This window comes from Terrapene carolina, unplaced genomic scaffold, assembly GCF_002925995.2.
Source record: "Terrapene carolina triunguis isolate 2854851 unplaced genomic scaffold, T_m_triunguis-2.0 Scaffold95, whole genome shotgun sequence".
Lineage (NCBI taxonomy): Eukaryota > Metazoa > Chordata > Testudines > Emydidae > Terrapene > Terrapene triunguis.
This window is the reverse complement of record NW_020664446.1, coordinates 10,494,375-10,506,494: the sequence shown is the minus strand read 5'-3', so window position 1 is coordinate 10,506,494 and position 12,120 is coordinate 10,494,375. Positions and strand designations below refer to the sequence as shown.

General features: G+C 33.3%; 1 protein-coding gene across 3 annotated transcripts in view; it reads right to left on the bottom strand.

Moving 5' to 3' along the window:
- VTI1A (vesicle transport through interaction with t-SNAREs 1A) overlaps window positions 1-12,120 on the bottom strand; it is a 338,742-nt gene that overhangs the window by 239,645 nt on the left and 86,977 nt on the right. For 2 of the 3 annotated variants that reach the window (XM_024193519.3, XM_029911367.1), the window contains exon 5: window positions 1,213-1,297. In XM_024193519.3, the coding sequence (XP_024049287.1) occupies window positions 1,213-1,297 (85 nt within the window). Of the gene's footprint in view, window positions 1-1,212; window positions 1,298-6,130; window positions 6,152-12,120 lie in introns of all 3 variants that reach the window. The other variant, XM_024193518.3, reaches the window with a different exon arrangement.

Genomic DNA, 12,120 nt, shown 5'->3' with positions numbered 1-12,120 from the left:
TGAGAGACAGCAATCCTACATAGCCTTTGCTTGGGAAAAACCATGATATGATAACAAAGCAGAGAGTTGAATTTTTAACTCATTAAAACAGTCCTTCTCAACAAGAGTTATGGTCACTGGTAGGACGTTCTGAGAACTTACAGCAAAGCTACCTTTACTGATATAGTGTCCATTTCCATTATTCTGACCTCTTCATGAGTAATTACTTAATTTTCCCTTTCACATATGATATGTTGCCAACTTCTTTTACATTATTTTTCATGTCACTAAGTCCAGAATAATTTAAATATGGCCATATTAATTATATATGTTATTTACAATAACAATGTTATTTAACATAACAATATTTACCTTTACAAGGGTTAAACTTAGTTTACCTTTTAAATAATACATACAGGATTTTGTACGATACCAGCATATATCAATTAATTAGAATGGTCTCCCAGAAAATTATTTTACTTTTAAAATATAATAGGCATGAAACTTTTCATAATTTTGCGTAAACGTATTCATTTAAGGAGATTAGACTTTGGGGGCTTAGTTATTGTTGTGTTGTTGTTTGTTTGTTTTTTTAAAAGACACTGACTGGTATAATTTAATGAAGACATTTTGAAAGTACCAAGTAACTCTTTTCAATATCAGTAATAAAAATAATAAATTAAGCTTTGATTTAGCCTTCTTTCCTTTGAATCTGTAAAAATTGAACAAAATAAAGTACAATTTGCTACCTACATTGTATAAAAAAACTGAACAATCTGTTGCAGAATCAATTTCAAGAAAGTTGAGTTGGCAACCTTATTATTTATTTGTCTCTGGTTAATATCTTATAGATTTATTAAAACAATTTTTACATATATCAATAAAAGTAAAAGACGAAAACAACTGGAGTCTACAGTATGTGCTAGCAATCATTGCGGGTGGGTAAACTGACAACATGTAACTGCACATTAAGACAAATGTAGAATTTAGACAAAGTATTCCATCTCTTTTCAGATGTATACTTTTAAACCTCAGGAACTGTTTTCAGTAGATGTCATGCCTTTTAACTTGAAAAAAGATAAGTGCAAATAAGCTCCCAATTGTCTCCCCAATATGTAAACCACATCTCGGGCTGCTGTCTCTGCTTCGCCTTTGAAGTTTCCCTGAAATGTCATGTGTTGTGAAGACTGCTGTGCATAAGCAAGACAATTTGCTCACTCTCAGAATTCTTACCGGTTTCCACTGCTATTTGGTATCCAGCCTCTAGTCTCCGAGATGACCTTTCCAGCCTCTCTGTGTTATCGAGCAGATGTGCCCTCTGAAAAAGAAAAAGAAAAAAAAATCAGACTGCAGTCTACAATGTTCTCCCTTCCCCCCACCCGACTCTTTTTTTAATTACGCTTTCATATGCCAAAACATAAAAATATCTACAGATATTTTACGGAATAGCCTATTACAAGCACCATTGGAAAAGGCAGGTTCTGTGATCAATCATAATTATGTGTACCAATCATTTTGTTTTGAAACAGTGCATATGTGGTTCATTGTTATTACATGAGCACGCTGATAAAATCTAATGCTTCTGCTATATATGGGCATTGCCTGAAGATCAACTTCAAGATTTATTCTTCATTTTATCATACATAAGCATCCACATTTTCTATTGAACAATAATTTCACAAAACATTATTATTGCAGGTGGTAATTTTTAATATTAACAATTTTCACTGGAGTATATTTCTACTTCATCTGTACAACTATGGAAAGTACTAGTATATAAAAACAAAATTCTACTCATACAGAATACTAAACAGCAGATATATCTTTAGGACTGCTTGATATAAACACATACAACAACAAAACACTGGAGTCTATATTTAAAGAGATATATCAAAACCTTTAAAAAAGGTACATGCATGTTTATGTACATAAAGAGGCTTTTTTAATGAACTCCAGCAAAAATATAATACTGTGCACATTTTTACAATAATTAGTGATAGTGCAAAGGTGAAATGATTATTTTCACTATTTTATTCTGCACCCATAAACTACTCTCAAAATATAAGCCTTACTTCTTTTTAGAGTACTAATACTAGACTAGTTCTAATCAAGCTGTCAAAAATACGTATAAACTAATCAGATACATATACTTTCACCAACCCTTCCTTCACCCCCAAAAACAGTTTTGGTATGTGTCAAAAACAACTCCTACAACTTTGCCTTGTTGACAGATGTCATTTAAAAAAAAATCCGAAGGAATGCTTTCTAATAATAATAAAAAAAAGGAGGTGCCATACATATTATCTGAGTGGCTGTCTACCGAAACGATCTACCTTGCTCTAATGAGCCCCTATGGATCTTGGGAGATGCAAGCTGTATTGACATGCACACTTAAGCTAATACACCTAGACCAATGCCTCCAAGCTCTAGCAGCCAGGGATGCTGACAGAATATCTCGCTTCTATCTTCAAAGAAAGGAAGTGATTAGTATGTTATCATTACCATTCAAAACGTGATTTCCCTATTCCCTCCCGGCATAGGTGACACATCTCTGAGATGCGGCCAGACGATCGAGGCAGCTAAAGCCACATCAAAGCTTGCCTTGAATTTTTTTTTTAAATCATTAAAACAATGCATTTAGATCAGCACAGATAGGACCCAATGTGAAGGTCAGGAAAGCTGCAATAACAGTCTATAATAATTAATAGAGTCGTCTAATACACAGTGGATAGGTTAAGAGTAAATTGCACAAAAGCCTTTACGTTCATGGGGGGCAGGCCACCAAGAAAAAAAAAAAAAGAAGCACCACAAGCACTTAACATTTAAAAACATAAGTTACAGTGTTCTAATTGAAATCATAACAGCAGCTAGAGTGGAGCGTGTTCTTGAGACTCCTGGACAATCTAAATAATTAGTGTTAATTTTATGTAATAACTTTTTTAAAAGGTAGCTTTTCATAATAGCAGCTGCTTTCTCTCTATGGCTCAGACCCCCTGTTTAAAGAAATGTGTCAGCTTACAATGCAATTTGTAAAAAAAAATTGTATTGAGACTCAATTTATGTTAGTTTAAACTTTTATAACGAATGTGCTATATCTGTATCATAATGTGTCAGAAATATTTTCCTTAAGAAAGGAAAGCTGAGATTATAGGATCAGCAGAGATACTTTGGGGTTCAAAAGATGAGAATTCCAAAAGTTAAGAAGAGACACTTCAAATACTGTAGCGACAGTCTCCAAAACTCAGCACAACCCATAGCACCTTTTAATTACAGGAGAGTTATTTAGTGTTGTCAGATGCTTAAAATTAAAAAGCTTTTTTGATCTGATGAAGTCTGCATGTGAGGAGGAAATCAGAATTCGCATTGTATGCTGTTATAATTCAACACACTTATCCAATCAAAAATGCGAGTATTTTAGTATGTGTGTTTGTATACAGTAGATAAGAAAAAATTATACTGAAAAAGCAATGCAAGACACCCAACACCAGCCTAGCCCTACTCTAAGCAATTAGAACACTAGAATATTGTGAATTCAGTGCTAACATGAACTCAATGCTGCTTCTTACCTCTGATTTCAAAACCTTTCCACCGAAGTCATTCTACAATAAAATCTAATTTTTGTTCTAAGTGATGGTGTTATTTACATTCTGTGTTTGGTTTTGGATGAACACCGTCCTTTTGGTCATGAAAGGCAATGAACTACAGTAGCAGCTGATGCTTTCAACTCCTTCCCACCCCTCCCCAAACTCATTCTCCCACACTATCCCCTACCCTTTGTAAGGTGGGTAGTGAGGTGATATAGTCTGTCTTGTAGCTTCAGAAAGAGCCTCCATCTGGAGTTATGTGAGGAAGTTTTGCAAAGTGGCATGCTATCACTAGAGATTTAGTCATTCCATGTGGGCTGGATTCAAACTGAGATTTCAGAAACTAAAAAGACAGAGCAACACAGCCTCCATAGAATTCTGTGTACTGCATGTATGTTAGAATAGAGCCTTGGAATGAGAGGAAGTGTACTTTTTATTAACAAACAGTATGGCAAATCAGAATTTCTTTTAAGATCAGTTCATACCTCCTTAGGAGAACTATAATTAGGGAAGCCTTGATGTTTTACTATGTGACTAGTTTAGAACCATGCCTGAGTCAATGCTTCATTTAGATTCTAATGTGCATTTTGCATTCAATATAAAAATGTAACCACAATTATAACCTATTTTATAGGTAGAACACGGAAACTTAATATATTTAAAATTATTTCTCTGTCAATTCAATCACAGTCTATCCAGAATTATAATTCTTTAACTGGATAAATACTTTGGTGGCTCCCATAACATGCAGTGAGATGACAAAAAAAGGTAACTGATAAAACTTACAAAATAATCAAAGATGAAGAAATTACTAGCATGTCATCATACAACATGATTCATTAGGTTGATATACAAAAGGATTTAAAGTCTCAAAGAGTTGATAAAAGACAAAGGCATGGCCTTTTGCAACAAATACTGAATTATCTAATTTGTTGGCATGTGGTTGTTTTAATGTCCATCACTATCATTATACAAAATTTACTATTTAAGTGGCAGCTGTGCTCAAATACTCTGCATTCAATTTTGAAAGTATCTTGCAAATGGTCAGTAACCATGTTTATTAAAAAAGGGCCATAATTCGTTAGCAAAATGCTCCTATTGCAGCCTTCTACAAATGTACACATATATGCACGTCTATGTGCTTCCATGAAAGGGTTTGGCAAGTGTGAGTCTAAAGAATTATCCTTTGCTACAACTCATATCTGGTCTTAACATGTCAGAAATCACATTATTAGAATCCTTGCAACAACGTTCTTATCTGTTTAAATACAGGGACTATAAAGAGAATATTAAGGAGGAGAACTAGGTAATGGAACTAGGGAGGGCTTTCACTTGGTCTCTCATATTTACTTTGTTTTTAAGCTTTCTTTTTCTCCTCATTATCAACCTATTCATTTTGGGCTGGGAAGGAGAGACAAGCTGCGTATCTGGGACACTGGTAAAAGATTCTTTAAAAAAAATTAAAGCCTTGTTACATCAAGAACTCCCCTTTGTTGCTATTGCTTTGGTTAGTTCCCAGTTCTCTCCCATCATCACTCCTAGAACTTACAACAAATACTTTTTCCAGAGTGTAATATCCATTATTGATGTATCAGTTCATCATCATCGTCGTGTTGTTCAGTCAGAAGGTAATAAAGACAAGACTAACATATCATACAAAAATGTTAATACTGTGCTTAGTAGGAGATCTCTCTAGGAATCTACTCAGAAATTTGGCCTGTTAGCAACTATGACTCTACTAAACCCTTATTGGTAGCAATTAGAAAAAAAATAATAAAAGCAGTGCAAGTACCTGCTTTTGCGCACGTGCGCACACCCACCCCACCAACAACATGCACTACAGTGGACAGCACCTTTAGAAAATACACTACAAAATTTCAGTAATTGACCATTAGAACTTAGATTTCTGGCTCTAAATATTTATGAGCCATTTCCTAAGTGAAAGGACAGGTGCTTCAGAATACTGATCTTTAGTGTTACACCTACAGATCTACCACATACACACAAATAAATAATAAATATTGATGTGTGTGTGTTCAGGTCTACTTGTACTATATTTTCATTGTGTATGCAATGCATTCATACAATAGGTATTTCAATTGCTCTACACTAAATTTAATGCATAGTGAAGTAGTACATATGTTTGATAGTGTTACAGTAGAGGTTTTCACCAAAGCAATGCTTTCATTTACAATACCAATGTACAAATGTATTTACCCCATCAAAGATTTTGTGATGCAAACAAGATTATTACTACACCTGATCTGATCATGATATTCTAACAGATCAAATAATAGTTTTTTTCCTTCTTTTTCCAATGCCTTTAAAAATTCTCTCTGCTATCAAAGAATGTTAATTTCTAAGGTTTGATCTAGGGAGTCCCATGTAAGTGTATAGTTATTAGAAGAAAAAAAAGACACATAACAGTGAATATTTTTAAGCAATGTAATCAATATTTTTGCTTTGTGTAGATTTCCCTGCAACAATAAACAAAAAGATCTACTTTCAGATTTGGAAATTCAGCTTTAAAGGGAAAGCTAGACAACAAAAAGCAAGAAAGTACTCACCTCTTCACGTAATTTTATCAACTGCAACATGAACGCACAAAAAAGATAAAAAGGAAAGAAATGGCAGGAAAGAAAGATCAGTTGTGTGACAGGATACAGAATTAACATTGACAATTTATCTGTTTACATGTTTAGCATTTAAAAATCACAGACAAACACATTAAAAGAACCTAAACATAGACTACATGCAGAGTTTTTTGAACGAATAAAGATCACTTTCTCACACTGTCACATTAAACAAAGAGAATAGTGTGAAATTCTCTTTTAAACCACATCTAAGACACCATCATGAAATAAAGGGGAATGACTTCATAGAAGTCTATATTATAAAGAAAAAAACAAGTTTACTGTTCCTCTCTTCTAAGATTGTACAGCTGAAGTGGTTTTGTATATACAAGTTTTCAGGATGTTTTCTGTATTTTTTTAGTTGTGACAACTGGTTTCTTATTTTACTAATAGATCTGACTTATTAATAGACTATAGTATCTCTATATCTTGTCACTGGTATACCAATTGTTATACGGTAATTCTTATTCATAATGTAAGTGCATTGTTATTATTGAACCTATTATAGCAACTTTTTTTCCAGTTAAAAACAACCCAACTTATGTGGTTTAGTGTAAGAGAATACTTATTCAGTGCACAATACATTTAATAATAGGTAAAAGGAATCATGGCTATCATGAAACATGATTTCTTTCAAAAAACATCCACTTTGCATATGCATCCTAATTCAGGATCACTATATTTTATATATTTTTACATAAAGGTGTAGTCGTAAATCAGTCCAGTTCACTGCAATCTACCTTTTTAACACTATTAATACCATTGTATTGGCAGGACTATTTAAAAAAAATAACTAGCTTGAATACCAACTACACTGTAACATGTATCTCCCAAAATGGAGAGCGATCCATTAGTTTGTTGTACTAGAACAAAATAGTACAATTACTCACAATAAGTGTATGCAAAGGGATGGTCTTTATGAAAAAACGGAGCTTTCTCACCGATTCCAGTTGAATTGGACAATGACAATCTCAGTCTATGCTCATGTTTCATTTACAATTTCGCAAGACTAATATTCAACTTCTATGTAAGATGAGAATGTTTACAAATACTGAGAATCTCCAGCAAGAGAGAAGACCAAAAATAAAAATCCATTAGTTCCCTGGTATTTCATATGGTTGGTCTAAAATTAAACCTATGCTTCACCCCATTACCATAAAACAAGAGACAAAAGGTTACTAACCATATAAATTAGGAGGGTAACTACTGCAGTAACTTAAAATGAAAGATAAAGGAAACTTCCAAGAATTTGATATAAAGAAAACCACACTCTTTACCCACCAAACCACTTCTTAAAATCAAGTACTTGGCCTAGCATAAATCGGTCTCTCTCTCTCTTTCTATCTTCCCCCCTCTTCCTTCCCCAAAAAGGCAAACATTACGTCTCTTTAGAAAGAGATGATCTGGGAGTTGATCATATAGCTATCTTTTCTTTCTGAGGTCACCATTCTTCAGTTGACTATGATACTTAAAGGGCCAAAGTTTAAAACTACTCTCCTGCAATAGAGCCCATTTGGGGCATGCCACCCTGCTATAATCAGTGAGAGTTTCAAAACGCTGCACATTTGTTTTTTCAATAGGTCCCAAACAAAAAATGTTCTATCTTGTTTGTGCTGCATGGCTGAATTTAAGCTCTGCATAGGATTTGCAGCTAAGCTAGGTAATGGGAGATTTTTTTTTTTAAATGTTGTCTGAGAGATATTCATTCAAATTAACAAAAGATGTATTTTTTTCCATCTAACAATGCACTTGAAGGAAACATATTGCCTTTTTAATTTTTATATATTTGTTTTTATTAAGCTTGCTGCTCAGTTGTAAACAGCATTTAAATGTGTACTGCCACCATTTTAGTTTATGATAATCAGCATATTTTTGAAACAAAGATTTTTTTTCCCCCCTCCCAATATGGAATTGATACAAGAGGTAATCTGTTCCTTTGTAGGCTAAAAAAAAAAAAAAAAAAATCTGGTTTATGCTGGTTTGAACCAGCGGAATCTCTTGTGGCTAAGCCTTCTGCTGTGACTAAAATCAAAACTGCGCCGCAGTGTGCGTGTGTGTGTGTGTCTGTGAGGCGTGTCACGTGACACAGAAAACTACCGAAGTTTTTTTTAAAAAGCTGATAACGCTACTGTTGTCTCTGTCCGCATACAGATAACGAATAAATGCTGAACTCTATTAAACGCCCTTTACACATTATCGTGGGTCGAACACACAATTTTCTGAACTTATGATGACAGTCTATTTATTTTGCTATAAACCCTCGGCATGTAACGAACAGATTTGTGTCTGGTAATGATCTGCTCTGCCAGGGCTATATGAAATGATACCAACCTTCTTTAGATCTTGGGGAATTAAATTGACCAACTTCACCCCCTGGTCTGTAACTGAAGTTTGACACACTTTATGCACAGCAAGCCCAAATCTAATATTATCAGAACTCTGTAGTCAGAAATTAAGTAGCCACAACATTTGTTTACCACAAATCACACATATAGTGTGTGATGTAACACACACACACACACACATATAATTTAACCTTCTGGTTAACTAATAAGAATTTACTCAAACATATTAGCGAATCTAGTTTGGGAATGGAAGGCAACAGTATTACATTTCAAACAAACAGATTTATAATGCTATAAATACCTGCATGCTATATTTTTGGTACAAAAAGGTTTCTTATTTAACCCTATCGATGCTTTCTAAAAAATATGGAGTCATCACATAAAACAACTGTACAACTAATAAATGGAAGCCACAACTTTAAGCACTGTATCACTGCACTGAAGGGCTCAAGTCTTTCAAGGGATTTGATAAATGCTGCCAGTCAGAATGACAAATAAATCTTGAAAGTAACAGTCCTGCTTAAGACAACGGTCCTGGAAAAAACGATAACCCAAACATGCACAGTATGGTTGTTGTTGTTTTTTTGTCTCCTATTTTTATAACTCAGAACATGCTTTATCTGATTATGTTCACTGGATTTAAATTAGGAGAAAATTAATGTATACAAAGCAAGCAATTACTTCATTAAATACAGCATGCAATCACTAGTATCTACCATACCCAACAAAGATAAATTAATTTTAAAAGAAATTTTGATTGCTGGAATTTGTACATATTTGTACATATTTTGACAACCAGCAGGTTTTATATCCTGTACCTATTATACATTAGTCGTATCTTGACGTAAGCATGGAGTCATGACCATATTCTCAGACATAGTGCACCCTCATTTGCAATGTTTTGCAATATTAATTGTTCCTATGCAGATCTGTTTTGAGGAACAACTGGAGATTGAATTCTGTGTACTTGTTTACCTGCCTAACCTCAGGCATATTCTGTGTATCCACTAACTCAGTTGTGTATATCGCTCCAACTATATCTTTGAAACACGAATAAAGTGCTAACAGTTGAATAAACAAAAGATTAACCAGGCAACTGATTCTTCATTTTCCCCTCAATCTTATTTTTAAATGAACTTAATCCACTATTATATATAAATATATTCAATTCCATTTGCCTTTCCTCTCCAAAAAACAGTTCTAAAAAAGTTTAATATGACTGCCAATGTTCCATCTAAAGAATTGTACAAGCTTAGAAGTTTATCTCTCCCTCACCTGGCTAACCCTCAAGCCTACCCTGATATTTATCTCCTCCACTGATGGATTTTACCAATATTTCTAGTTTGCTAAAGCAGCAATTCTTAGACAACACCTGTTTTTCATTGATTTGTTCATTAAGAAAAAACTAGGTTTGAGTATTGCAGGGAAAGACAAACAGCACTTCATTTCATCAAATTAATCCAAACCTAACAAATAATTAAATTAGTCTAAACCCTGGATTACAGGGAGGGTTAGTCCTTCCACCTGCACTTATTCTGTCAAACAAACTTTTGTACATGAGAAGGACACCCCTAATATTTCATATAGTTTTCAGTTATATTGGGATGTTATGTTGGACAGGTAACGTTTTATATTTATAAAGTGCTTTTGATATCAGTACAAAATGCAATAGCTTTTGGGGTTATTGGATTAAATACTCATACATAGTTGGCTAATTATTCATATAAAAATACCCAAAACTTACATTTATGGTTGATTTAAAAAAACAGTACCTAATGGTATGTCAACTTTAGACTAAAGAGTTTGTGTGTGAGATAACCAGCCAGTTGCATGTACCCAAGATGATACTCTTATGATTAAGTATTTACTTAGCTGTAACAAGTATAGATCATCATTATATTTTCATATGAAAAAGTGATAGAAAGAATTGGAACAGTCCAATAAATATGAGGAAGTTCTTTGTGAACATTAGCCTTCATGTATTTAAAAGAAATAAGCCAGTTTCACAGCAAAGTTTCATGTTTATAAAAGTTTGTCAAAAAAGAAAACAAAACTTTTTTTTTTTTCCAGTGGTACAAGTGTGTCAACTTTAAGACATTAGTTGCAAATATGGATTTATATTTCTGAAGAGAGCCAACTGTTCTCCCCCCTCCACATTTTACCTTAGATAACAACTGGTCATTTCAAAGAGCAAAAAAAAGCAAAGCCATGTTGGCAAATAATTTTAAATTTACATTATTATATAATTCTTTTAGGGGAGACCATTCTTTTTTATTTTCCTGAGAGTTTCAAAAAGAGATCACAACTCACAAAAAGTGCACCTGTGAACCAGTTATTCAGCCTTTCCTTAAAAAGCAAAAACAATATTTTATCTCACACTCACACATTAGGTATTCTGTTATAAGTAAAACTTCTTATCACAACTGCCCTTTTATGTCTGATCTCACACAAATTTCTCTTAAAATGTGAAAACAGCGGTGTAGTTAAAAGACATGAAAACCCAAATTGTATCTTAACACCTTTATATGTTTGAACTTATGTTGATGACATGCAAATTATGAAAATTCTTTCCCTAAAACAAACTATCATACTCTTTTGTATTTAAAAAAAAAAAAAAAAAAAAAAGCTTTCAACTTATTCAAACCCTGGAAAATCTCTTGCCATAATACATGAATATGAAGATGCATACCATGTATATCTGCCTCTTTAAATATGTATCTAAAGCTATTATAGTCTCTTTTTATGGTATACAGTAATATTAAATACAATATATGATTTCATCAATATATGTATTAAAGTCCATCATGTAATTTACCATTTATCCTTTCAATATTGTTCTGATAATATTGCACTTGCTCAGAACTCAACCTTTTTAATCTCAATATTTTGGACATTGAGGGACAAATCTGAAGTCTTTACTTAATTTAACTCAGCTATTCCTGACGCAAAACTCATACTGAAGTCAGAACTGAATAAAACTTCAGAATTTGGTCCTTATTTCTCCCCAATTTATAATATCCAAATAATTGAATTTATTGTTAAGTAATCATTTACCAAGCTTCACTTGTAAAATCAAAGTTATCACAGCAAAAAATTTATATTATTCAAGTAAACTTTAAAATAACTTCTAACTTAAAAGTACCAAATGCTAATTTTGGTGTGAGGGAAGACAAGGGAATTGGTTTAAAATAAAATTCGGTTTTCAGATAGAAACCTGTAAGACAAGTTTGAACCCCAGATGAAGGTGGGTTAAATCCCCCTGAAAATAGTGTTTCCTTCATCATTTTTATGACCTTATAAGAATCTTGATAGTGTCCTGAATAACAATTTCATGATAAAACTCAAAAAGGGCTTACAGTAATTAAGCACCCTTTCATAAAAAAAAAAATGTATATAACATTATAAACTCTAGTACAATGTGTGTGAGAGAATTACAGGCTTTTATTGGTGCAACTTGCATTTTTGGTCCAAGGAAAGAAAACCTGGTTAAGAAAGGAAGGCACACAAGGAAAGTGAGGGGTACTGTTCAATTCTGAGAGCTCACTTTCATTTGTTTTGCCTGCCAGTGTTGATTTAATT